Source organism: Zingiber officinale, chromosome 6B (assembly GCF_018446385.1).
Source record: "Zingiber officinale cultivar Zhangliang chromosome 6B, Zo_v1.1, whole genome shotgun sequence".
NCBI lineage: Eukaryota > Viridiplantae > Streptophyta > Magnoliopsida > Zingiberales > Zingiberaceae > Zingiber > Zingiber officinale.
In genome coordinates, this window is record NC_055996.1 from 101,556,374 (window position 1) to 101,584,221 (window position 27,848).

The 27,848-nt window shown below is 41.8% G+C and overlaps 3 protein-coding genes and 1 long non-coding RNA gene across 4 annotated transcripts; 2 read left to right on the top strand and 2 right to left on the bottom strand.

The window, feature by feature from the left end:
- Positions 1–3,933, top strand: LOC121991291. Its single transcript, XM_042545306.1, has 7 exons — positions 1–113; positions 2,534–2,582; positions 2,671–2,976; positions 3,054–3,102; positions 3,189–3,283; positions 3,382–3,503; positions 3,794–3,933. The coding sequence occupies exons 1-7, from the start codon at positions 1–3 to the stop codon at positions 3,849–3,851; spliced, it is 792 nt and encodes a 263-aa protein (XP_042401240.1). The 3' UTR covers positions 3,852–3,933.
- A 1,005-nt stretch (positions 3,934–4,938) lies between these two features.
- On the bottom strand, positions 4,939–8,030 carry LOC121988534 (probable splicing factor 3A subunit 1). The gene is made up of 3 exons (XM_042542002.1): positions 7,867–8,030; positions 5,449–7,671; positions 4,939–5,374 (listed from the first exon to the last, which is right to left on the bottom strand). Exons 2-3 carry the CDS (start codon positions 7,627–7,629, stop codon positions 5,105–5,107), a joined length of 2,451 nt encoding a protein of 816 aa, XP_042397936.1. The 5' UTR covers positions 7,630–7,671; positions 7,867–8,030; the 3' UTR covers positions 4,939–5,104.
- A 682-nt stretch (positions 8,031–8,712) lies between these two features.
- LOC121988535 lies at positions 8,713–9,744 on the bottom strand. The gene is made up of 2 exons (XM_042542003.1): positions 9,465–9,744; positions 8,713–9,153 (listed from the first exon to the last, which is right to left on the bottom strand). The coding sequence occupies exons 1-2, from the start codon at positions 9,627–9,629 to the stop codon at positions 8,713–8,715; spliced, it is 606 nt and encodes a 201-aa protein (XP_042397937.1). The 5' UTR covers positions 9,630–9,744.
- On the top strand, positions 9,000–20,428 carry LOC121988536. Its single transcript, XR_006114043.1, has 3 exons — positions 9,000–9,138; positions 19,121–19,214; positions 19,966–20,428. It is a non-coding gene; the product is annotated as an uncharacterized LOC121988536 (long non-coding RNA).
- The last annotated feature ends 7,420 nt before the right edge of the window (positions 20,429–27,848 follow it).

The following is a 27,848-nucleotide window of genomic DNA, read 5'->3' on the forward strand; positions in this document are numbered from 1 at the left end:
ATGGAGGATATAGAATCCAACCTATCACCATCCCTACTGGGAAGTTCTGATATCTTCCACGTCGTCAAGGAGATCCTCAGGTTTGTTCTCTACATCCACCACCAGATCCCCTCGTAAGCTTCCGAAATTCTAAACCCCCTTATTTGTTTGCTTCTTGTTGTTCCTTTCGCTTGCAATTTCTTTGCCTTCTGGTTGTCGTTAGGGGGATTGTCGAACGTCGTGTATATTTGTGCGGAAATTTCATAGTTTTAGCCTTCTTTTGACTTCTGGATTGTGATATAGGTTTTGCTGCAGAGGTTGGGGGCCTTTCTTCAATTCAGGATTGGGTTCCTTGGAATCTCTTTGGTTTGCGGAGATTTGTGCTGAAAAAGTAGAAATTTGAAAAGCTGAACTGTTCCCTACTATGCTGTGTTTGAAGACTACAACTAATCACCAACACCATCCTATGTTACTGGGTTACTGATTTCGTGACCCCATATGTCATCCGAGTTGGTATGTGGTGGAATGTTTGCCACATGAGATCGCGGGGTCGAAACTCAAGATAGTCGGACGTAAATCCCCGGTCCTGTGCAACTCACCCCACCTGCCACATGCTCGCTCAGGATGCTGTGATTTATCTCCCTTGTGATGGCCTTGGGTCGGGTGCGACAGGAGCGCTAGGGGCGAGCGATTTCGCCTTTTGCCACATGGGTTATTGATTTCGTAATCCCTCTCACTTAAAAAGTCTGCTCAATGATGATAATTTACTGCCTTCATCTCACCCCGAGGCCAGGGTGATTGGATGAGCTGTCACCATTTACCACATGGGTTACTGATTTCGTTCTTTTACATAAAGCATGAAAATATCAACTAGGTTACAATTTTTGGGTTACAAAGAGCTACTGGGTGGGTGAGGGAGGGCATGGTTAAGAACCTTTCATTTCTATTCTCCATTGTATGATAACTTATGATACCACCATCACTTTTTTTCCTTTTGAATATCTTACGTGGATGAAGAAATTTCTTACAATAAACACAAAAATACAACTAAATAAAAACTAATGTAGTAAACAAAATTATAACCAAATATCTCTTGTTTGTTTTGTTATATAGGATGCTCAATGTAGCCCAACAATGTAACAATACTTTTTCGGGATCCACTAGTGAACGAAACTTCGATAAAATCCATCCACCAATTAGTTGACTATTTTGTTATCTTCCAGTCGACTACTTGTTGCCTTCTACTTCATTGCTCCATTATAGTCCTTCAAAATTCAAGTGTTGTTATAGCTTTATCCGCATCTTAGGTCATCCACAAATACCTATTTTAGAATTGCTATTATCATTTTCAATCGACTAGCAAACATTTTGGTTGTTGATAAATAACTTAAGTCGATTGGTTAGTCGATTGATAAATATTATATTTATTTGCAATTAATCTGAGTCGACGGGCTAATGGACTCTACCAGTTGATTGATATCCTCATCAGACCAGTCAACTGCTTCAAACTTTATATTCATCCAAACTACAACTTTGTAGTTTTAGGTTCTTCAATCAACTACAATTACACTATCAATCGATTGCAAATACCCCAAATTTGTCTAAACAATGCTCCTCTTCACTAGTTGACTTGCACTCTAATTCTATTCATACCAAGGTTGAATCCATGTGGTGCCAAGAGACTCTAAATTTATGGGACTTTCTCATTTGCTTAGTACAAGTCAACCTTGACTTATTAGAATCTCCTTGTGCCAAGGGATTCCTTGTTTTCAAAATTTCCAATGCCTAGAAACTATTACTATGGGACTTCAACTTCGTTTAGTATTCGATCATTCTTGACTTACCAAGACTTTCAACATTATCAAGTCCACCATTGTCAAGCATCTAATCCTCCTAGACCTGCTTAAATTTCCTCACTTGCTCAACATCCGATTCTTCTTAACCTCTTAGAACTTACTTCACTACTAAGCATCCAGCAATTTTTTCACGGCTTGGACTTCTTTACTTGCCTAACATCCAATCCTCGGCCATTAAGACTTCCTTCGTCATCAAACATCTAGTCAATATTGACCCACTTAGTTTTTTCCCAATGTCAAGTATCCAGCCACCTTAACCTACTCGTCACATCTTCTCTAATCATCCATCATATTAGTCAAACACAAATATATTGTTCAAATATCAAAATCCAATTTGTACCATTGTTAACTTAAACCAAGAGCTAATTGCACCAACAATAATGTGCTACTGTGATAAATCAGTTAGAAGAAGGCCAGAGATCTCTAGCAAAGTTTCATATTTTCTTTTTATTGCATAATAGAAACTATACTACTTGGCGCAGAGTGTTAATCAGGATGAAGCTTAACCTTTTGTAACTCTACACCATTTGAACATCCTTGTTTCTGTTATTTGGTGTTAGCATGCGGACCACTTAGCATTAGATAAATGATATGTTTGTCAGTTTTGCTAAAAGTGAATTTGCAACTTTACAAGACTTAAATTCCTTATCAATTGAACATGAATCAAAAAATTTCTTGATGTTCCTCTTCCTGTTCAGGATTCTGCAGCACATTGAAAATGAATATGAAGCTCTGAAGGAAGACTTATAAAACTTTTGTAGGTGAAATATTCAGTGTGTGCTGGACAGGTTCTCATGTGGTCAATTATTTCATCTGATGAAGCTTCTTATTCTAGGAAGAGACATGTCTTTCACCAAATGCAACAAAGGCATCTGATAGGCGGAAACATAACCTAAGGAAAAGAGAGATTAAGCAAGGGATAAGGATGGAAAAAGTGACGTGTAAAATTTCTGCTTTACTTTCAGCACTTCAACTAGCTCTAGACGAAATGCCCGACATACAAGAAGTTATTTTGGTTCTTGGAGGAAGTCTTGTAAGGCCTCAACATGTGTATCAGCTAGTATTCAATGGAGGAAAACTTGATTTTGGTAGAGCTACTGAATCCACCAAGAGTAAAGTTGCAGATTTCATTGCCAAAAAGGTTGGTCTTTTGTGTAACTATATAGCTAGTTGTTCATTTGCATTTCTTAACTCTGCTAACTTGATTTTCATGACCAGTCTATTAGAGCTTTAATATCAGCTGGTGTAGGAAGCTTTTCTTTAATAGGTTTGCCACTTAATTTGCCTATTTTCTACTCTAATGAAGATAACATTAAGCACTCCCACTTAGCATCAACTCTGAGTTCTTTGTAGGCCCATCTAAGCTGTTCTTGTTGGTCAGAAGTTACTCAACTTTCAGACTGCCGCTCCATTTTTTGCCTAAGCGTGATTTTAGATTTAGCAGCAAGGTAACTCAATATCCTATACTATTGATAATATGCCCATATTATATCCGTCAATTCTGTCTCAGATTGTAAAAACTTTTAACTTGTTTGCATCATTACAGGTAGTACCGCTCAAATTACATATAAAGTGCAAGGTTCCAATACCTCCCACTAGCAGTTCAGACAATAAATCACTAGCTTCTATCTCTACATGTCCGAATTCAAATGAAAATGATGTGATGTGGTAAGTAGACCCCAACTTGTTAAGCAATTTTTTTACCTGTAGTTACGTAAAGCATCAATCTCATTTAGTCATCTTGTCCTCGAATTTATAAGATTGACATCATATTTTTTTATGACGAGAAACAGCCATTAGATGATTGCCGCTAGTGTTAATTCTAATGGAAAAAACGTTAACAGCATTACAAAGAAATTCAACCAACACCATCTTCCTACTCTGTGCCGATTGCGTTTCTCTGCATTCCATTGCAATTGTTCATCTGCAAGTTGATCTGACAAGTTCATCTATTATAGGTTTCAGTGCAAACATGCTATCAAGGGATTGGCATGCAGGGTTCCCTCAGAATGCTAGAAGTTCAACTTCTTTCATAACAGACAACTGTATTTTCTCTCTCTCCTCTTTCTTGTTGTCTCTAGAGCCTTGGATGAACGGGCATAAGAATTCTCTGGCTTCACTGACCCCAACTCCATTTATAACTATAATTACTCATATTTTGTAAATTGAATAACAGAATGAATGATTGATGAGTCAAGGAACCAGCATAGCATTGTAGATTGCATATTAAACCGCATATTAAACCAGTGTTTCTTGTCCACAAGAGAAGGTTTTACCAATGGTACAAAATGTTTTGATGCATGGACAACCTTTGGCAAATATATAAATAAGAATTTGAGTAATGGAAATTCTCATCTCGAGGTTCAAAATAAATCTTCATCCTCAACAACTTGAAGGAATTTCCCTTGATATAATAAAACAAAATCATCACTAAATAAGTTTGCCAAAAGGAGGTTTTCTTGTTGTATCTCTCAGTTCTAGCCCACTCTCATCATCCAAATCAATAAATAAAACTGTAACAGTTCGCTGCGACCAAACATTAAAAAACTCCATGTAATAAACTACTATGCAGAAGATAGTTAAAAAAAACCGACCAGATCTTCGCTTCACATGAAATTGGTGCCAACTTGATTGCAGGCAAATTGAAATCTCATCAAGCTGTTGATAAACAAGTATTCCATTTAACACATGCTGGGAACTGCTCACAAACAGACTAAATAAAATTGGTAGTAAGAGCAAAACAATAAAATTCATCTGCTTCCTCACATAATAAGAAATAGTGATGAAGATTCTGCAAGAAAAAGGGGAAATAAAATACAAGCTTGTCTGCTGACAAAAAATACCAGCACCTGAATATTCCAATAGATCTGAAGAATTTGTCTCCTTAACTAGGATTAAGAACATTGAACCTGCATCAGATAACATGAGATCAAAATGATATTTGAATGAATGAAGCAAGGCATAGATACTGCAGATCAACAAAGGTTTTCGTAACACTACAAAGCAACCATAGGATGCTATGTTTTGCCCCTTTGAAGGAACACATTCATTTTGGGCAACAAATAGAGAAACATTAGCACCCGAATTCTGAATCTGCACTATGAATTTTAAAGTTCATCAGCATAGATAAGTCTCAAATCCTAATTAGCAAAAACTCATCTCCAATATATTGGTTGTGACCCAAATTAGAAAGATCACAACAAGTACTACAACCAGATGCAAGAAACTTTTGCAACGACCTATTTAACCATCTCTGTTTCAAGACAAGTTCATCTCTTCCTCCCGCCACGTTCCCTTAGAGCAAGTGTCAGAGCTTCGCCAAGGCCAATGTTGTAGTACGCAAGCGTAAGATTATCCTTGAGAAAACCAGCCCGAGCACTCAGTTTCTGCTTATTAGCAGGAAGCTGAACCTCGGCTGCAATTTTCTCCTTAAGACTGCCAACAGTCTCAGCCAGAGACTGGACTGTGATCTCCAAAAGTTGACCTTTCAAGTTTCCTTCATCCACATTAGGAACCAATACAGAAACTCGGACAGATCCCTGGAAAAAACAATTAGTTACATGACCTGTAATAAACAATAGAAAGCAAATTAACACAAGAAAAGAGATGTTACAGGATGTTGAGCAAGGAACTGATCCTCTGGAATGAGAGAAACATCGTCGACTCTTTGCCGTTTTGGTTCAGGTTCATCAGGAAGTGGTGGAGCGTCCTCTGGAGGTGGAGGAGGTGGCATTCCATATGGAGGCGGAGGCGGAGGAACCATCTGCATGTTAGGCGGTGGCATATGCATTGGAACAAATGGTCGAGGAACCCCTAACGGTGTAAATTGGGATCCAGGAGGGGGAGGCACAGGAAAGCTCGGTGGGTTGACTTGAATTCCTGGCTGCTGGTTAATCATAATGGGCTGCTGTGACGAATTCAAAGGCATAGATGAAGGTGCAGGCCTCACAGAAGGCATCATTGGCATCATGCCAGGCCTTGGAGGAGGGACAACACCACCAGCTGATCCAGGAACAGAATATGGAACCATGTTCGGTGGGAAACGAGGAATATTTAGTGCCAATCCAGGAGGTGGAGGAAGCGGGCGGACTAACGGCACACCAGGTCTAGGTGCTGGTGCTGGACCTGGAAGTAACCTCAAGTCACTGTTAGTATCAGTTTGTTCCTCACCAGTTGCACCCTGTGATAAGGCTTGAGTGGCAGTGCGCCCAATACTTCCTGAGTGTCCATCCCATATGACCTGCTTTGGCTGCTCATCCTTCTTTTTCTCAATTTCTGCTTTAACAGCATTAGATACTTCTTCTTCTGTGGTGCCAAAAATATCAGGACGAGTTCGTGCAAGCCCAACAATGTTCTTGGAAATCTCATCATCAGGAGCAAGAGTAGTCTCCCGGATTTTAGCCATCATTCTTTCCTTCTGCTCCTTGTATTTGGGATCGATGAGAGAGATGCGCATGTGCTCTGCCATCTCATTGATAGGAATTAGCTCATTGGTGATGGGTGAAATCACAAAGTTTGTTGGATCTCGTTCAGCATGAATCCTCTCCTCAGGCCTCTTCCAGTTCTTCACTATCCGCATTGGAGGCTCAGGCTCATCACTAGGTGCCTTTATTTCACTCCTCTTCTCATCCGTGCCATTCTCCTCAAGTCTTGCAGCTCTCATTCCTTCCTCGACAAGTTGTATCTCTTCTTCATCCATCTCCATCTCCATCTCTTTGCCTGGTTCAGCTATTTGATTCGGTTCCTCTTCATCCAATGCAGACATCTTGCTCCTCCTTATGACCTGATCCAATGTCATTGGCATGGGAAGCTCTTCTTCCTCGTCATCAGCGAACTCAATGGTTTCGACCACAACAAAATCATGCCAATCAATCATCGCCATTTGCATCCTCTCCTGCTCGATCTCATCCTCAGCCAAAAGCCTAGCTTGTTCCTGAGACCGCTCCCATTCCAAACGGTGCAAACATCTCTCAAGTACTGTTGTCCTATCCCTGATGCTTTTATGCAGCTTTTCTGTCAACCCTGTTGGAGGCATCAGCACCTTGGAGTATGCATCCGTCAAAGTCGTGAAGAACGTGAACATGCTGTGTGTTGGCTTCAAGAAGTGGAATTGAGGGTTGCTCATCTCACGGTTTGAAAGATTGGTCAGGAAGTTCTTCCCATTGCGTGCGACAAACTGTGCAGTGAGCTTAATTATGTCCAATTCCTCACCAGTGATTCCTTCAGGGAGCCTAACTGTGTATTGTTCAGCATCAGGTGGCTCAAGGACCTTCTTTGGAGGAATCCTGAACTGAGCAGCAGGGTCGACCTTAGCTGCTGCCTCATCGGATGGTGCAGTTGCAGATGTAGGGGCAATCGAGCCATCAGAAGGCAAAGGGGCAGCATCCGTCGCCTGAGAGGCGTCTCCTGGGGGCAGCTGAGGGGCACTTTGAGCCAAGGCACGTTGCTCTGAAACTTTATGCTGATAGTATGCATGATAAGGATCCGAAGAAATCAAAAAATTGAACTTGTTGTTCCCGGCATTATGAGCAAGGATTCTCTTTTCGAACTCAGGGCCATTTTTGGCGACGAAAGTTGCAGTCTTATCTATGATCATTCGGACATCTGGCGGAGGATGGATGATACCAATTGGGTTCGTGTGGGTGGCGACCGGAGCTGGAGGAGGCGGCGGCGGGAGTTCTTTCTGATCCTGAGGCTCACTGATAGAGACATCGGCGGAAATCTGGGAAGGAGGAATCGGGCCTAGATCTCCATCGGCGGGCGGGGCTGGGAGAGTTAGAATCGAGGAAAACATCGCGCCCCCTCTGGTTTATCGTATCCTCGGTGGAATGAAGACCTAGGTTTAGAACAGCAAAGGAAAAAGTTACAAGGAGACACAATTAGCACCTTTTCGAAAACTTTTTTCACCAGGTTTCTCGATTCATTGATGGATCCACAGATCGTTTGGAAGAAACGAATAAAGTAACAATCGGAATAAATTCGAAGCTCATGGAGAGAAGAAGAAGAAGAAGAAGAAAGGAAAGATATGTACCTTCGACAAAGGTAGCAGCGAGAACGACGCCAGAGAAGATCCGTCCGGCGGCGAACGGCAAACCGTCTGGGACAAAAGGAACCGGCGGCTGGATTAGGGCAAAGCGCTCAGTCTGCGATTGTGTTCTAGTATTTGGCCCCTTCGAGTTTTAGATATTCCATACATAAATATACACACGCAAGTATGGGAAATTATATTTCGCCCCTCCCACAAATTCATATGCAACACACCCTTTTAAGTTTTAAGATTATTAATCTTTTTAAGTCGGTTCTGTCCGCTATAGTAAACGCCACAATAGATTTAATTTTTTTTTAAATTAAGATTTTTTAAAGAAGAATATTATATATTTAAAATTTTTACTCTTGAATAATTTTAAACTTTAAAAATATATATAATATATCTTTAAAAAAATTTAAAATATTCTGATTAAATCATAGAACCTGGATTCAATCTCAAACATCTGAATTCAATCCAGACGCCAAACCCACATGGTAATCCACAGCACAGCAAACTCGCTATTTAAGCAGCCCCTTATCTTTATTCTTTTACCAAAATATGTCATCATATTACAAAACTGTGTTTTACAACTTCGCTGTGACATCAGTTTTCAAATATTCTCTCTTATTTTTCATATGATTAAATTGTAAAAAAAAAAATCTCCTCTAAATTGATAATCAAATCAAATATCCTGCAAATTAATTCACAAATTATATTTTAGAAATTAACATATAAGTCATTTTTTAATATGATTTATGGACAAAAGGTACATATTCCATTTTGTTCATCTCTTAATTTTGCACAAACAGTTCGTATTTTACAAATGAATTTTACAATTTATTACTTGCATCAATGGTTCGGCGAGTTCAGGTCAAACTTGTGTCTCTTGTTGGCCTCGCCGTCGACCGCGAGGTGCGCCGCGCACCTAGGGCACCGCCGCGCCGCCGGCGACACGAGCACGTAGAGTAGGCAACCAGGGCACCTGGCTATCGCGGGCGACAGCTCGTCGAGTTCCCGATTACCTGTTGCCATCCGCTTCGCCGAGCAGTCGACGCCGGTCGACGGCGAGGAAGGAGTTAAGGGGAATTCGTAGGGGCGGTGGCCGGCGCGCTGGAGGGCGGACCGCACCTTCTCGAGGGTGCACACGCTCTGGTACCTGGACGGCGGCACTCCAGCGTTGACCTCCGGGAAGAGCGCCGCGGTGGACGGCGGAGGAAGCGCGAGGTTGAGGTTGTGTTGATGGCAGTGCGCCGGATGCAGTTCGCGCTTCTGGAGGTAAGTCTTTCCCGACTGTAATTGAAGTTTTTGCAAGCACTAGTTTCTTATATGGATCTCAACGGGGGAAAAAAAATCTAGTTTTTAGCAATGAGACCGTAGTAAACTTCATATATCAAATGCATCCCGTGAGAGATTGAAGTTGCAGTACAACTCAGACAACAAAATCAGCCATAAACTACCACAGAAAGGATTACACTGTCGTATTTCTCATTTAGAATGATCCAAAAAGAACTATTTCACCGCAAAAAATCGATCTTGCTGGGAGGAGGAAGAACTGCGTGAATTCCAAACGTAAGAGATTGAGGAACAATAAGATCACTTACCACTAGGTCTAGCCGCCTCTCCCATCCATCAGGAACTCTGAGCTCGAGGTTGACCTCGGCGGATTTAAGCGATACCTCACCACCGCCCAGCAAATCCTTGGTGACAAGCTCCCTCTTCCCCTCACCTTCCTCCCTCTCAGCAAAGTAACTCACGTCTGCTGCCATCGATAACCTTCTCTGATCAACCGAATATAGTATAAGAGAGGAGAGATGGAGAGAGTGAAACTGATAGCGTTCCAACAGGATTTTCCAGTCTGCAGGGTCATACAAAAAGAAGCTACCTTTGAGAGATGCATTAATGGCGTCAATAAATGAGAGATACTGATGGCAGATTGCATGAGCCTCACAGTTATTGTTAACTAACAGTTTGACTGTTGATTCAGGACATCTGATTTTTAAAGAGGTTTGTGAAATAAAAAGGTAAAAGAAAAAAGCTCTGACCATTATAGAAATTTTAAACCTATTCTTTTCTTAAAATTAATAATATGAGTGGGATTAGTAATATAAAAAAAATGATAATGTAAGGCTAAAAAAAATTATATGGAGGTTTTTTTTTCTCTTACTGTGAAGAGAGTAATAGATTTTTATATTTTTGATGTGTCATTGAGGTGACATATTTGAGACTATAAAAAAAAACTCATATAGAGTTCTAACCATTGGAGATACTCTTAGCTTTGGATTTTTATCATTGGTTTTAAGTCCAAGGAATGGTACAACAAATGGTGGCTATAGAATTTGATTTTTATACGTATAGGAGTAAACCTCATTGATCAATAGAGGCTTAGGTTGAACTTAGGATCTTGCAATAACTTATGGTTGGTATTTTCCATTGATCCTGTTCGAAAGCGGGAAGGTGGAAAGCTGGGGATGTGGCGGCTTCGCTGACCAGTTGTAGATCTCGCTCCGCTCTACAAAACAAGTAACGTCAGTGCCGAACTAGGGAAGAGGTCCCGACGTTGGCCCTCCGATGCTCAAGTCAGTCACCGGAATAGTGGAAGAAAGCGGAGCAATAATAACTCTAGCGCAAACAGTGAATAACGCATACCTTCGCCAGTGATTGTCCCCCCTTTATATAGAGCCTTGGTGGGCGACGTGCACGCTCCTCGAGGCATAAGCACGTTCTCCAATATGTCCTATGAAGGAATCTGTCAAGAAAGTATCTCTGACACGATACCTTAACAAGATATGCTCGACAAGACAGTAGAAATTTCCGCCGTACGATCTACCTGTTGTCCATATCTGGTGTCAGCGACACTATCTCCCAGAAGAATATCGAGGGATACGACAATGGTCCTGCTACTTGGCCGAGCAGGGTAGCCGCTCGGCCGGGACACTTCCGTTCTGCTGACCTCAACTGCTCTTCCCTGCGGTGACTGTGTAGTAATGTACCCCTCCCATTCGAACAAGCTCTCCGGTCTCCTTGGCATCCTGTTGCTCCATCTTGAGCGTTTGATTATCTTATCATATTATCCCGAGTTGGACGGGTGGTCCGCTCGGACATGTCTCCCATCGTTCGGGCACTGACTGTCCCGACCGGCTGTTGCAATCGTCATCCGTTCGGCCCTTTGATGCCTTGACGTTGACCACCTTGACTTTGACCTCCATCTCGGCAATTGACCCCGTGCCAGGTGCACCTCCCTATATCACCGCATCACAAGCCTCCCCTCAAGTCTAGTCGATGGAGGTTGTAAGTCCGACTGACGGGACAAATAGCGTGTTCAGTATTTACACAACCCATTGGACCCTACATATGCTCCTTAGTTTCTGATCGGCACAAACATCTTCGCTGTTTGGCTTCATTTCGTCAGGCTGGGTCTGCAGTTGCCGCTCGGATCATGCCTCCCAAAGAAGATGGTGTCTAGGCCGTTCGGCTATATGACAATCCATTATCTGTGCTCGATCGAGACGATGGGCAATAACAGTTGGCGAATTTTCTCCTTTCCTTGCGCTCCCTCGGCTGAGCGTCCTAACGTCATCCAAATTTCTTGAAGACCGTGTAAATTTTTGATAATTATGGCCGAGCACGCGACCATACCTTTTAATTAAGCCTCATTAATGCCTTCCGCTAACTGCACGCTACGTGTCCCATTTTCTGCCACCACACGTTTGACGTGACAGACAGATATCCGCTGGCGATGTGACAGGCGCCATTTCAAATTCAACGACTAGATTTTCTCCTAGTTTTTCGTAACCCTGGATCGGACGGCTCAGGTCGATCGGCCGCGAGGTTTATAAACCTCACTTGTGTCACCATCTTCTTCCTTCCTCGTGCTTTCGCCTTCTTCCCTCTCCGCGACGCTGCGCTTCTTCTTCTTCTCTGACGATCTTTTCAGTAAGCTTCTTTGCCTTTTTCTTACTCGAATCTGTTCATTGTTCTTCCTCAACTCCTCTATTTTCGATGGCTAGTTCCTCACAGCCTCCCATTCCCGTTCCTGGGCTCTGGTATACTTTCACCGAGTTCAGGTTCGACGGGGACGACATTGGGAGTCTGAAATCTGCCTACTAATTTACATCCGGCTATCAAATTGCTATTCCTTCCGTCTTCGATTGACTGCACGAACCACCATCAGGTTGTTTGTGTTTCTTTAAAGATCAGTTTACCGCTGGCCTTCGTTTCCCCGTTCATCTATTCTTCTCCACTGTTTGTAAATACTTCCATATTTCCCTTAATCAGTTAGTGTTGAACTCCTTTACCCTGCTGTGTGGGGTCGTTGTCTTGTTCTACCTGCACGACATTCCCTTGACTCCTCGGCTCTATCATTATTTTTATTACCTTAAGTTGTCCGAGTCGCTTGTTCCAAGCCCGAGTGAGCTTGGTTTTTTTTTATAAGATGTCCTCCAATAAGCATTGGAGGGACCACTACTTTTTCTTTCATTTTCCCAAGCGGCCAGACTTCCTGATCGGCTGACAGTTAGAGGTGAGGAATCCCCTCGCGCTCAGGAAATATAAAAGCCGATCTGACTATCTCCAGGCAGCTTCAAGTTTGGTCAGTCAGAAATATCACATTCACCGATTGCTGCTGTAGGGCGTCCTTTGTGCGTTCGGCTTGAGCCCGATTCGCACACGGCTTCCGTTCAGCCTAGGTATGTTCTTTCTTCCCTCCATCCTTGAATCTAACTGATTTGTTTTCTTTTTTGCAGCTCTTCGCGGACGCGGAGATCAATGTCGCGACAGTGACCGAGTTAGAGAGTCGCGGCCTGTAGTCGGTCGGCTCCCATGAGGATCTATTCGGCAAAGCCGAAGGAACGCAAGCGCCGGCCAGCGAGGGTGGGAGAAGTCAAATGGCGACGAGTGATGCAGTGAATGCTACAGCGGATATTCCTCCCGAGCGGCCTTCTATGCTGCCAATCGCAGTGGCTTCTGAGTCTACCACTTCTGGCGAGCCACTGCGGCAGTGTAAGAGATGTCGTGCGGAAGTGTCCTCTCGTTCCGTCAATTCTGCCCTGCAGACTTCGATGCAAGGCAGCTTGTGACCATCTTCTGAGCGAGGCGAGACCTCCACACCTACTCCTCTCGAACAAGGAGCCACAACGCTCCACACCTCCCTTTCATTCGAGCGGACACCATCATTGTCCGGGCTACGGCTGGAGACCATTTGTGCACCGCCGATCATCTTCATGCCGCCACAATTGTTGTCGGCGGCCCAAGTGTCTCGCATCTAATCGGCTCCAACGTCCCAGTCGATAGGCAGAGCTACTTCAAAGCCCTCTGGTTCAAACAAACAGAGGTAAATAGCGGCAATTATACATTTGTCGACCGACGAGTGACGCAGTCCCGACGACATTGTGTCCCGCACCCCCGAGCACCAAATACGCATCCAAGGGCCGCTCGCGTAGTATGGGCCGATGCCCGGGCTCGTGCGGCGATCATCTCTCCCGGGGAGCTTGCGAACAACTATACCCATCCACTGTGGTATGTAGGTTGCCTTTGTACTTCTTTTTATCCGCTCAGCCCTTACAATTCCTTGGTCATTGCAGTATTGGGTAGAGAGCTTGGCTATGTGTCAAAGGTTCGCATTTTTGGAGCATGAAGTCTAGCAGCTGCGCGCTCTGAGCAGCAAACAACAACTTCAAAGGCGTACGTGGAGCAATTGACTGCCAAGGCTGCTCAACTGAATGCCAATCTGCAAAAGAGCGTCGAGCTACGGGAGGCAGGGAAGGGCAAAAGCACCGAGCAAGCTTCGCAATTGACGCGACTCAATAAGCAGGTCAACTCCTTTGAAGCGAAGATCCATTCGGCCAACACCAAGAAGCTCTGAGCCATCGAGGATTTAGAGCTCAAGAACAAAGAAGCTTGGGTCCTGGCTCAGAGTCTAAAGGTAGCGGAGGCAACACTGAAGGCTGAGCGGGAGAGCGGATCGGCTGAACAAGCAGCGACGCAAGAAAAGCTAGATGCTAAGGATGCCGCGTTGGCTTCCATGAAAGCCAAACTGGAGGCCTCCTGCACGACTTTGGAAGTTTATCAACGTGTCGAGTCAAGTTGGCGCGAGCTTATGAAGCAGGACTACCTCCGCTCGGACCCTTTTAATGATCGGCTCACCGATTGAGCGATCCGCCTCTTCAACCTCGCCATCGATGGGACGTTTGACCAATTGAAGGGCGGTTGTCATATCCCTACCACTCTGACCAATAAGGTCATCAGTCGGGACAAGCTGACCGAGTCGCTGCCCGATGATGTGCTGGACTACTTCGAGTGAGCTCGCCTCTTGCAAAGTTTGCCTCTTTTTGTACTGCCCCCGATATCTAGTAAATATTTTCTAACTGGCAATGAAATATCGTCCGTTCAGTGTACCTTTGTTTATTTGAATGTGTTTATTCAAGCATCGCCCCGAGTCGTTCAACGTTTCCTTATTTTGTTGGTTGTCGCGCTTACTCATGCATACTTTGCTGCTCGGTTCGAGTAGGACTACAAACCACTTACCGTTTTGCAAAAAAACTTCTAAGTGTGGTGTTATGTCCTCCCGATCGTCGATGTAGCCAGTCGTTGGGTGCCTGAGCGATCACTCCAAAGCCACCGAACAACTTTACTTTAGTGGAAACTGTTGCTTATTCGGGCAACACATTTCTTGGTCAGCCTTATTCTCGACTTACATATTCGTTGTTCCTCTTTGTTTGTCGTAAACTTAGTTTTAGAACGATTGATCAACTATTATTCACTGTGGACTCGGGTTTATAGCCGTCGTTTGGCTGTTAGTGAAGACTTGGGTATAAGGTCGCCGCTTAACCATTGACGAAGACCAAGGTTTAAGGTCGTCACTCGACCGTTGACGAAGATTAGGGTTTAAGGTCACCACTTGACCATTGATTTGCATAAACAAGAGTTTAACGTCGCCACTCGACGGTTAATGAACACTTGGGTTTAAGGTCGCCACTACCGTTGATTTGCGTAGACGAGGGTTTAATGTCGTCGCTCGATGGTTGACGAAGACTTGAGTTTAACGTCGCCGCTTGATGATTGACGAAGACTTGAGTTTAATGTCACGGCTCGATGGTTGGCTAAGACCAGGGTTTAACGTCTCCGCTCGACGGTTGGTGAAGATCAAGGTTTAACGTTGTCACTCGACGATTGGCAAAGACCAAGTTTAATGTCGCTGCTCGACGGTTGGCGAAGACCAAGGTTTAAGATCGTCGCTCGATCGGTTTAAGGTCACCGCTCGACCATTGACGAAGATCAGGGTTTAAGGTAGCCGCTCGATCGTTGGCGAAGACTAGAATTTAATATCGCCGCTCGACGGTGGCGAAGACCAGGTTTAACGTCGCCGCTCGACGGTTGGCGAAGATTAGGGTTTAACGTTGCCACTCGATGGTTGGTGAAGACCAGGGTTTAACGTCGCCACTCGACGGTTGGTTTGCATGGACAAGAGTTTATAGTCGCTGCTCGACTTTTAACTTGGCCGATCGGTACAAGAGTCTGGAATACTTGGGATTTTTATTCATTCTCTTCCTGCATCCACAAGACATACACTTGTACAAATACATCTGAATTTCTTCACTCACCTTGCCTCCTACCGGCTTGGGTGAATCTAGACCTCCTCTTCGTAGACCAGCGCGAGGAGCTCTCTCATGACGGTGTTCACCTCCAAGCGCTGATTCTTCCGAGCGGCCCTGGCTTCAAACTTCACCATTTCAACGTAGCATCGCTGAGCGGCCAACTGGTCGCCTTTGGCTTAGCCCACGTCGTTGTCCACCGAAAACTTAATCTTTTGCAGAAGATAGACACCACCGCTCGAAACTCGTTGAGGGTCGGCCGACCCAGTATGACATTGAAGGTGGATGGTGCGTCCATCACAATGAAGTTCATCGTCCTCGTCCTCTTCAGCGGCCCCTCTCCGAGCGAAATGGCCAGTTGTGCCTGGTCGATCGACAACACTGCGTTGCCTATGAAGCCGTATAGTGGGCATTGGTTGCAACTCGCTCCGGTCGATTTGCAGCTGGTCAAACGCCTTCCTGAATATAATATTCACCGAGCTTCCTGTATCAACAAAAGTTCGATGAATAGTGTAATTAGTAATTACTGCTCGGATGATCAGGGTGTCATCGTGAGAGATCCCCACTCCCTCTAAGTCTCGGGGGCCGAAGCTTATCTTAGGTTCTTCGGCATCCAACAGCGTGGATCTCCAGTCACCGAGCGTGCAATTTCCTCACTCGATTGGAATCACCGCCCGTTGGTCCACCAACAATCATTCCAATTTCTTCCCGAGCGGCGTTGCTCCTATTTTCTTCCTCTCGAGCCGAGTGTTTATCCCGCTCAGCAAAAACTCGGGCGGGACTAGTGTTGTTGTTTCACTGGGGTAGGTAATGGCACCGCTCAGACACACCTCTCTCTTCCTCCTTCTGGCTAGTCGACTGGCGTCTATGATGTCGATCGGGTCATGGTGACCGACAACGATATCCTCGTGGAGCCAATCGACTTGCAGTCGGAGTCAGATCATAGCAGTCACGCGTGTTATGTGTTGCCGACTGATGGAAGGAGCAGAATAGTGTCCTCCATGCCTTGCCTTTTGCAGTCTTCGGGTGACTGACTGTCACATGCTGCACGACATGCAACTTGGGCTCATGGTGTGGCTGTGCTCCCCCCGATCGAAGCCCCTTAGGAGGTTGATGGCGTCTCGGTAGACGCCGCTCAAGCGCTGCAGCAGGTTCGGTCGGCACTTCCCTTCTTCTGGCCGCTTGGGCTTCCTCCACGTTTATGTATTCTGTTGCCTTCCTTTGCAAGCGGTTGAAGTCCCTCGGCGATTTCCGAATGAGCGATCTGAAGAACTCTCCCTCGATGAGCCCCTGGGTGAAGGCGTTCATCAATCATCTGAGGAGACCACTGGGATGTCCATGGTCACCTTGTTGAAGCGTTGTATGTAGGCCCTCAATGCTTCTCTGGGCCCTTGTTTCAAGGAGAATAAGTTGACGCTTGTCTTCTGGTAGCGGCGACTACTGGCGAAGTGGTGTAGAAACGCGGTTCGGAAGTCCTTGAAGTTGTGGATTAATCCATTCGACAGCCTCTTGAATCAACGTTGTGCTGATCCGGAGAGAGTGATGAGGAAGACTCGACACTTCACCCTGTCGGTGTACTAATGAAGTGTGGTCGTGTTGTCGAACTTGGCCAAGTGATCGTCCGGATCAGTGCTTCCGTTGTATTCCCCGATCGTCAGCGGGGTGTAATATCTGGGCAGAGGGTCGTTCAGAATCCCTTGCGAAAATTGTTGATTGATCCGCTCGGGCGATTCATCGTCCCTTGGTGCCTTTCCTTCACGTGCGTCCCGCACGGGCGCGTCATCCGAGAAAGACCCCCGGTCCTTGTCCGCTCGGGCCCATTCCTCTGACGGAGTCCTGAACAGCACTCAGTGAAAGGGGATCGGCGCATTGGGTGTCTCCCCATACATGTCGGTCGGCTTCTTGTTCTTTTCTCGAGCAAATATTTGGTCCGCTCGGTCTCCGGGTTCGGCCTACCGACTCGCGGCTGATGCTGCTAGCTCCTGCATTTGGCGCTCGGCCAGCGCCTGTTGTTGTTGCTCCACTATTTTTGTTGCTCAAGCTTGTATCAACATGTCAAGCTCCTCTTGTGTTAGCGTCAACGTGATAAATCATTTAGCGTCCTCCATCTTCTCGTTCAGATGCAGTATATGTTCCCACAGATGACATCAAAATGATCCTATTCGAAAGCGAGAATGTGGAAAGCTGGGGATGCGGAGGCTTCGTTGACCGGCTGTAGACCTCGCTTCGCTCTGCAAAATAAATAACGTCAGTGCCGAGCCAGGGAAGGGGTCCCCGACATTGACCCTCCGACGCTCAAGTCAGTCACCGGAATAGTGGAAGAAAGCGGAGCAACAGTAACTCTAGCATAAACAGTGAATAATGCGTACCTTCGTCGGTGATGGACCCCCCTTTATATAGAGCCCTGGTGGGCGACGTGTATGCTCCTTGAGGTATGGGCACGTTCTCCAATATGTCATATGAAAGAACCTGTCAGGAAAATACCTCTGATACCATACCTTAACAGGGCATGCATATCTCTGACAAGACAGCAGACGCTTCCGCCGTAAGATCCGCTTGTTGTCCATGCCTGGTGTCAGCGGCACTATCTCCCAGAAGGATATCGAGGGATACGATAATGGTCCCGCTGTTTGGCCGAGCGGGGGTGCCGCTCGGTAGGGATACTTCCGCTCTGGTGACCTCAACTGCTCTTCCCTACGGTGACTGTGTAGTTACCCCTCTTGTTCAGACAAATTCTCCGGTCTCCTTGACGTCCTATTGCTCCACATTGAGTGTCTGATTATCTTATCATATTATCTCGAGCCGGACGGATGGTCTGCTCAAATATGTCTCCCGCCGGTCAGGCACTGACTATCCCGACCGGCCATTGCAATCGTCATCCATTCGACCCTTTGACGCCCTGACATTGACCACCTTCACTTTAATCTCCATCTCGGTAGTTGATCCCGTGCCAAGTGGACCTCCCTATGTCGCCGCATCATCCATCTTGTTAGATGCAATGATGTGAATCCATGATAATAGGGTGGGTTTATGTTTTCTTGTTTGGATGAAACAAGTTACTTTTTAGCAAAAATATATAGGCCTCGATGCAGTGTTTAGCAATCAACATGTTTTTAGAGGTCCCCTTGGTGTACATGGGATAGTTGTGTGATGCCCTATGCTACTATGATTTATTGACACCTTAGATAGTGTATAATTTCAAAGGTTACTTTGAGAGAAACCTATAATTTCCAAGGTAAAAGGTGAATATCTCTTCCCAATTAAATAAGGCAAAAAATTAAAAGGCGCCCTGTATTTCAAAAATATCATTGTTCTAGTGTTGTTGTAGCAACTTTAGATCAAACTGCTCTAACATACTTAAAACTACTATGTATAGTCAAAACTGATTTAATATTGATTAAAACTTCTCAAATATTAGTTAAAATTACTCAAATTTAGTTAAAATTGATCAAAATTGCTAGAATATGGAACACTTTTAATCAAAACTATTATAATATAAAACAATTTACTAAAAGTGCTACTTTATATGAGAGTAGCTTTGATGAAATGGGATATTTTCAGAACATGGGATACCTTTTTAATATTTGTTTTTAAAATGAAATGTTCTTTTGATGATAATGAACAATAAAGGATGCTTTTTTATATTATTTTTGCATGTAAAATTGTAGCTGACAGTGCCTTGCAACCACCAATTAAGATTTACACCTGAAGAAGCTTCGAGACATTGTGTGATTCTTGCTAACAAATCTGTACCAGTCAACTGTAAGTAGATTTGATATTACTCACACAATATTATTAGCACGAAATCATATTACTCTGGCCAGAATTGATGTGACCAGCAATATGAATGTTAGATGGCAGATGGCGGATGTCGGTTACCATCTGGCACATGACTTGGTAGTTAGGCCATAATGGTTGAGATGTTCGGTTTGTTGTTGGTTGGATTTTAATGATTTTTCTAGCACACACACAAATAGAGGTAATGATCAGCATGAGACAAACAGGACTATAAATCTGTGAAAAGATTACAAAGTTGAGAATGAAAAGAATTTGCCAGAAAATCATATATGATGGTTTTGGTGAAAGATCAAGTAGAGATATCCAACGAAGGGGTTTTGTTGCTAATATTAAATGCTTAAACACAAACTAAGTTGTAATGTTTATCTGACAGTATCTTGCATTCTTAGTCATATAAAGTTGTAAACTAGGTCTTCAGCTGGTCATTTATCTGTGGATTCAATATTAGTGGTGTTTTGGCAATCTAAATTACATGATATACATAGAATCAGCAACTCAAAAGATAACAAATGAATAAAATGGTCGAAAGGAAAATATCCAATTGTTGAGACTATTTTTCGGTATGTCCATATGTCTGGGATATATATATTTGGTTCATCATGTTCAGAGTTTGGTGCTGTTCTTGTGTTTTTTGTCTAATGTACTAAAGGATCTCTTGTTTCTTCTGTAAACTGATCCCAAGTGTTTGCTGCATGCTGACATAAATATTTTATAGGTTGAACAAATCAATCCATTGCACACAATTTTGCATCTTGTCTAACTTTGCTTGCTGCCGCGATTCGTCCTATTATTGGCCGATGGAAAACGGACCTCATCTTTTGTTTCATCCACAGTTCCACTGCAGATACACTCCGGTTTGCTGAACTTAGTCAAGCATCCTAGCATAAAGTTTTTTATAATATCAGAATTCTTCATAAAAGAGATTGTTGATCGGCCCTAAGTTCATTATGAGTCTTGCACGTAGAGTATGAAAGGTTAGTGAGGTGGTTGGCTCCTCAACCGTTTAAAATGGATTGATGTAGACAAAATATTTATTTGTTAGGGTGCAATTGAATGCTGAGCGATGTAATTCAATCCTGAGGGATGCAGGTTCTCAAGTCATAAAAACATATTCACTAAAGTTGTAGTGACTTTTAGATCTATTTTTTTTTCTTTAATGACGTTCGATTATGATTAAATATGTCTGCAATTTTTAGCAGTTGTATATTTGACATTTTTAATATGTTAGTGAAGTGCTAAATGATCCTTTTGCATTTCATATTAGATGTTTCTTAGATAACAATACAGAGTCGAATTCTGGTTATTTAGGAAATTCATCAGTCCGCTTATCAGGGCGTGCATTGAACTCTTAGCCAACTGTGATGGATAAGCATGTCAATCAGTGTGACAACTCTTTATTAAAGATCCAAAAGGCTGAGTGGGTCTGTTTAATAACACAACTGTTCTAATAAATACAGTGGATATGCCTGCATTTAGTGTAAGATCTATCTGTATTGTTTGTCTTCAAAGTGATTTAAGATTAATTGAATTATTTATGTACTTTGTTTTAGATTTTTTTTAAAAAATTTTGTTTTATGATAGCCCTCCCCAAAAATTGATCTAAGAATATTGTTGCTGTTGAGATCTGAATTATTTTTTTACATGCTAACACCTATAGAATTATTTAATGTGTGTCAAATTTAAGAGACTTCTTTAATTCTTATTCTTATGATTTGGTATAATTTGTCCCACCCAACAAATATATGCAGGAACTCTCAAGCTTAAAAAAAATATATTTTAAAATAAAACTAATAAAAAGAAAATTGAAAAATTAAAAATATATTTATATTTTTCTAAAAATAAAGGACATGATCTTTTTTAATAAAAAATAATTCAATTTGTGTTAAAGCTATGATATAGATTGCTTAACTAACCCTTGTGTAGTTGTATTCCCAAACTCTTTTTGATTAAGAAATGCAATACTAAAGTATGCTTGGTTGGAAAAGTTAATCCCAGTTAGTAAAGAAACTGGAAACATTTCAACTTTAGTTGGGATGTTTACCTCAAAGCTCTACCATTTTAGCATGTTTATGGTAACACTAAGTGTGTCTATATATATATATATTTTGGCTTTGGCTTAAAAAAATATAATAAATGCATAAAATGGCCCAAGAGGTTTAGAGGAGCAGATTTTTTATTTGTAAAAAAAAAAAAAAAAACTTAGTTAAAATTTAAAAAAGTTTCTTTTTTATTGGAATCCTTGGAGATGCATCTCTTTTTTATTTATTATCCAAAGGATGTCTCATTCTGTTTTGTACATTTTATTTGTAGAAATATGTTTTTATTTTTTATGCTATTGTAAGACCAGATTCTCTGGTCCAGAATTTTATGGACCAGAGGAGGTCCTGCATGATCATTGTGGGATAAACTGGACCCCACCTATTTAATAAGTAGGGTACAGTCCACTGATCCAATGAACATGCAAGGATTCAGGATTGATCCAAGAATCTTGGACTAAAGGATTTCTGTCGAAATATAAGATCACATGTAGTTGCCACATGATTATAACAATTACGGTCTTTTGTTACAAATTATAGCGGTTGTAATATAATATTGACTCTTGATTAAAAATAATTTATCTATGTTACAGTAGATGTTGATAAAGATGAAATATTCATATTACAAAAAATTATAAACCGCAATTGTTATAATATAATGTTGGTAATATTGATGAGACTCGAATTACTATTATAATATAATATTGATCGGTTTTAATTAGAGATGCTACAATATAATTTATATAATAGTGTAAATAATAAAGATAATGTTAAAAAAAAGTAAGTATAGAGAAGAGAGATGATACTTTTTATAATAAATTTAAAAAGAGACGCACGATTCTTATAATAAGAGGCTCCTTTTGAACATCTATTTACCTATAAAAAAATGGAAACGAACTGTTTGAGCGGATTCTAATTTATAGGACAATAATAAAAAATAAAATAAAATAATCACATCAACAGTTTTTATAGTCGATTCCACTGATATAGAGAGATAAATATAAATAATGACAACTCAAGAATCAAACTCTGGACCTCTCGGTTACGAAATCATGCACCCCTAATTGTGTTATGTCCTAGAGATTAAAAAAAATTGTTCTGATAAATTTTTTATAATGATCGGCCCCATCACCGAAACGACTCCTTATAAGAAAACCTCCTAAGAATGCATTTGGTGGTTCAAGTTATCATGTATAACTTTGGTTATGTGATTACCAGATAATCACATAACCAAAGTTATGGGGAATAAAACATAACTAAATATTGTTTAGTTCAAACTAAGTAATACAATAAAAACTTATTTGTTTGAAGATTTTAATGAATAACATAATTTAATATTGTACTGTATTATCCGATTACAAAATCAACCATACATATTATTATTTAAACGATACGTTTTTATAATTTTCTTTTTCATATTTTCTTTATTTTTATGTGTTTTTAATTTTTTTTTCTTGTTTACTTTTTTTTTTTATTTATATTTTTATTACGTTTTTATTTTTTTTCATTTTTTAAATTTTTTATGTTTTTTAAATTTTAAATTTTTTTTTATGTTTTTATTTTTTTAATTTTTTTTTATTTTTAATGGTTTTTTGTTTTTTTTACATTTTTATTATTTTTTAAATTTTTTTACGTTTTTTTCTATTTTTTATTTTTTTACTTTTTTGTTATTATTTTTATGTTTTTTCTATTTTTTTAAAGTTTTCCTATTTTTTTTATTTTTTACGTTTTTTTATTTTTAATGTTTTTTTTTATTTTTTACATCTTTTTCCTTTTTTAAAGTTTATTTTATTTTATTTTATTTTATATATTTTTTGTTTTTTTTACATTTTCCATTTTTGTCATATTTTTCTCTTATCCAAGAGTATTTTAGGTAAAAAAAATTCCTTAATCCTGGAATCAAGAAAAACTTCAATTTTTTGAGGTTTTTCGATTTCGGATTGCATGTCGCTTTTGCTAACGTGTCGGACATAGAACATTACTCGGGAATTATCGATTACCTAAACCAAACAGGGTTTTTGTTAATAACCTTGAATGGATAATCAAAATTATCAAGGATAACCCCCAACCAAATGCATCTGGCCTAACGGATTTTTTAAAGACACGGTACAATTGTGTTGATAAGAGGTCCCACTGTCGAGACAACACCTCTATCAATAAACCCCTTCAAAGGAGAATTTATTTATTGCTAAGGGAACTCGAACTCGGAACCCAGACAATACATGTCTCTATACTTACCACTTAGGATAAGTCACTTCGACTTTATAGGACAATAATGTTATTATCTAATATGAGTTTCTGGACCACAGCTCGCAGGGAAGAATTGAGGGGGTGCAACTGTAAGTCTTCTGGCAGAGTATTGAGGCGACGGAAGTGAGGTCAGGTAGGCCAATGGTTCCTAATCAGGAAATCAGAGGCGACCAACCCTAAATCCATCCTGAAAACATCGACGAACCGGTGAATTGACATGGATACTGATTTTGTCGTCGCTCACTTTGGCACAACGAGGACTCGAGGGCAGATTCATCGGGGTTCGAATAGAGGATATTAGAAAGAGAGTGTCAGTATACTTGTCCTTCAAATATGACGATACCTACTAGTGATAATATAGGAAATAATCGATATCAAACCATTTAAAACCAACAAAATAAGCTAAGAATGATAATGTGTGTATGTATACATGTATGTGTGAGCACTCAACTGAACAAAGTAAAATTTATACTATCCTAACAAACTTAAAACTGGTACAAAAAGAAAATTATAAACACAAGCAGCGAGAAAATAAATCAAGCAACTCACCAAAAATCCAAACTCAAGTGACACAAATAGGCAGAACCTCTGAGCGACATAATACATTCTCTATTTACTAACTTGAAAGTCAAAGAAAAAGTAAAGAATAGTGAATATAACAACTTAGTGGGTATAAGAAAATAGTACATGATACTATATATTGAGAGATCAAAGGAAGTACAGTTTCGGGTAAAATACTACAAAAGTAAGAGTGTCAATATAATCAACTGCATAACCCTCCGCTAACTTGCTCAATCAAGTATAGCCGGTAAATCAGGAGTACATACAATACATCTAAATCCTACACAAATAAATCCATAATTGGCATCTAGCAAGCATATAACAAGTCTTGTTGGTGCAACCTTAGGTCAAGGTTGACCTGGTTGACCTGACTCGAGTTGTGTTTTGATGTTTGACGATGTTTGACGAGAAGAGAGTTGTATTCTTGATGTTTGACAAGAATAGGTGTTTGGGAGATTGTAGGTACAACCTTAGGTCAAGGTTGACCTGGTTGACCTGATTCGGGAAAAGTCCAAGCAGGTAGCTTGGCACGCGGAAAGTCCAAGTATGGAGACTTTGCACGGGGAAAGTCCAAACAGGGAGTTTGGCACGGGGAAAAGTCCTAGTGAGTGAAGCCAGGCAGTCGGAGAAGTCCTGGTGAGTGAAGCCAGGCAGTCGGGAAATCCTGGTGAGTGAAGCCAGGTGAAAATCCTAGTGAGTGAAGCTAGGTGAAGGTGAAAGTCCTGGTGAGTGAAGCCAGGCATTCGAGAAAGTCCTGGTGAGTGAAGCCAGGCAAGGGAAAATCCTGGTGAGTGAAGCCAGGCAGTTTGGAAGTCCTGGTGAGTGAAGCCAGGCAGATTGGAAATCCTGGTGAAGCCAGGTGAAAACCCTAGTGAGTGAAGCTAGGTGAAAGTCTTGGTGAGTTAAGCCGGGCAAGGGAGAATCCAGATGGATCAAGGGTGATCGGACATCTGGTGTTGGGAAGTCCAAGTAGATCAAGGGAGTGATCGGATACTTGGCACGAAGAGGAAAGTCCAAGTGGGTCAAAGGGATTGACCGGACACTTGGTGGGGAGTCTTAGCAGGTCAAGGGAGTGACCGGATGCTAAGCATGATGTACCAATAGGTCAAGGTTGACCGGATATTGGTTTGGAAGGTTTGGGACTTGGTTTGGGCAAAAACCAAGCTCTGGATCGGTCTGCACCGATCCGATACGCTTGTATCCGATCGGCGATGACCGATTAGATAATAAAAGGCGATCATGGTTCTGGGCTTACCGATTGGTCCGGGACCGATCGATAGCCCTGATCGGTCCCCGGACCGATCGGGACGCTACCACGAGGTGGGATCGGTCCGGGGATCAGATTCCACGCAGTAGGGCAACTCTGAAGTTCCTGATCGGTCGGACCGATCAGCACAGGGCATGATCGGTCCCCACGACCGATCGTGCAAGCCCTGATCGATCAGTAGTTCGCACCGATCGGTGAAGCCTCGATCGGTGCGGATCTAGCCGCTAGAGTGATAACGCCAGGTTCTCGCGCCTTCGTTGCAGTTCTTCGCAGTATAAATCTAGGTGAAGGGTTGCTGCTGGTGTTGCTTTTTTCTTAGAACTTCTGTGCTGCTAGAACTTCTGCTACTACTGAGCTTTGTTGAGCTCGCTGCTGAAGCTTCGCGTGAGCTTCTCGACTGGATTCTCGTCAGCTGCTGCTGGTGTGAGGTTGCTGCTTCATCACTCCAGTCAACAAGAAAGGCAAGCAAGTGTTTCATATTGTCTTTTGCTTTCTTGTATCTATTGTACTCCTTTCTTGTTGTTACAAGTATTGTGGCGAGGTTTCTCCACCTACAAGGAGTAGTTATTAGCTGGTTTTCCGGGGACTCATCCACCGACGGATTGGTAGGCTTCGTCCACCTTACGGACACGCCGAAGAGTAGGAGTATCATCTCCGAACCTCGTTACATCGACGCGTTGAGGTTTGATCTTCTTGTTTTCGTTTCTTGTGTTTATTTCCGCTGCGCTAACCTAATTCGTAGGAAGAAACGAGGATTTGGGGTCGGCTATTCACACCCCCCCTCTCTAGCCGCGATCATTGATCCTAACAGTTCTGACTACGTGCAACAACATGCTATCATAAATGTGTCTTGTGGGCAGACAAGGTACATAAATAGTCACTGTCTGCGAAAAAACGCTCTATCATGGATGATCTTGTTGGCAGTCAAGGTATGTAAACAATCTCTGTCCGCGGAAGAATGCTCTACCACGGATGTGTTAGTGTGTGCACTTATGTGCCAAGACACTTCTTATGTATTTTGTGGATAATTATTTAATAAAGGCAAGAATTTATCATTAATTATTTATTTTTCTGTATGTATATAATTAATGATAAAATCCCACAGATTAATGTGTATATTAATATGAAAATCATCCTTGATCAGATAGATATCTAGAGGGGACATGGATATCTAGATCAACGCTAAATATGACTAGGTCGAGATAGACCGAAGGGATGGATATCCAAGTTGTACTTGGGGGTGCCTTGAGTTTAGAGGTACACTGGACACGACCCGCTCAAGAGGAGACCACATATTAAGCATCATTGGTTATTCCTCTTATGAATGAGTGTAACTGATCTTTTGACTTGAGACCTTCATTTATTTTATGCGTGGAGTTATGTGCTTTGACTCCGTTAAAAGCACTCTTTAATCGGATTGTGATTAATACGGTAGTTGGGTGTATGACAAAGCGTAGAAAGAATAGTGTTGAGTCAATAGAGGATTCATCGCTCTCTTGGATTAGGAGTTAACATCCTAGCCACTTGATAGAGATATTAGTGATTCAAAATCCATGGTCATGGGAGGAATGATTTATCATTCAAGAGGAGTCTATTATATCTTGGAAATCAAGTAAAATAATTAATTTGGTAATAATGCATAATGTACCAAATTAATTGGGATGTAGGCTTAAATGAAGAGATTGAATTACACAGTAATCGGTTCATGGTGGTTTACAGTTTATGACTGATATTAATTTTATCGCATTGGGTGGCTAAAAACTGTTGCTAGACGGTTACCTTAGTTTGTGTATGGATTTACACTGTCTTCGTGTATAAAACCTAGAGGGTCGCACGCAAAGCACGTAGACATGAACTGTGGTATCGGAAGCTAGTCGAGATCAAGATCAAATATAGATTTATTTGATACAAAGAAGAGAGAATTCAAATAACCATAATCATGATGATTAATGGAGAATTCAAAGAGTCATCATAATGATAATTAATGAAGAATTTGAAGAGTCATTATAATGAAGGTTATAAATGAAGAATTTATGGAGCCTATAACTCTTCATCTTCTTAATTAATGAAGATCATAAATGATGAATTAATTGAGACCTTACCTCTTCGTATTCCTTGGAGGCTATAAGTAGTCATCCTCAGAAAGATGCAAGTGTGGAATTCCTTCTCTCAATTTCTCCCTCGTCAACTTCTTCTTCATTGACCTTCCACCGGAATAGATCGGTAGTGCTTCCAAGACTTTGTCGATCCAAGAGGCTAGCACCTAACGGATCGTATCAAGTTCGTGATCTAGTGCGCGTGGATACCGCTAGAGGAGTCACACGTGGGGCTCTTATTTGTCTTATCTGTTTGTGATATTATTCACACCTATCGAGAACTCAAGATATGTTTTTATATTATTTTATGTAAAACTATATGTACCATGAAAGATCCATGATCATTATATGTCTTCCGTTGCGCTCCGAACCCAACAGGATGGTCTCA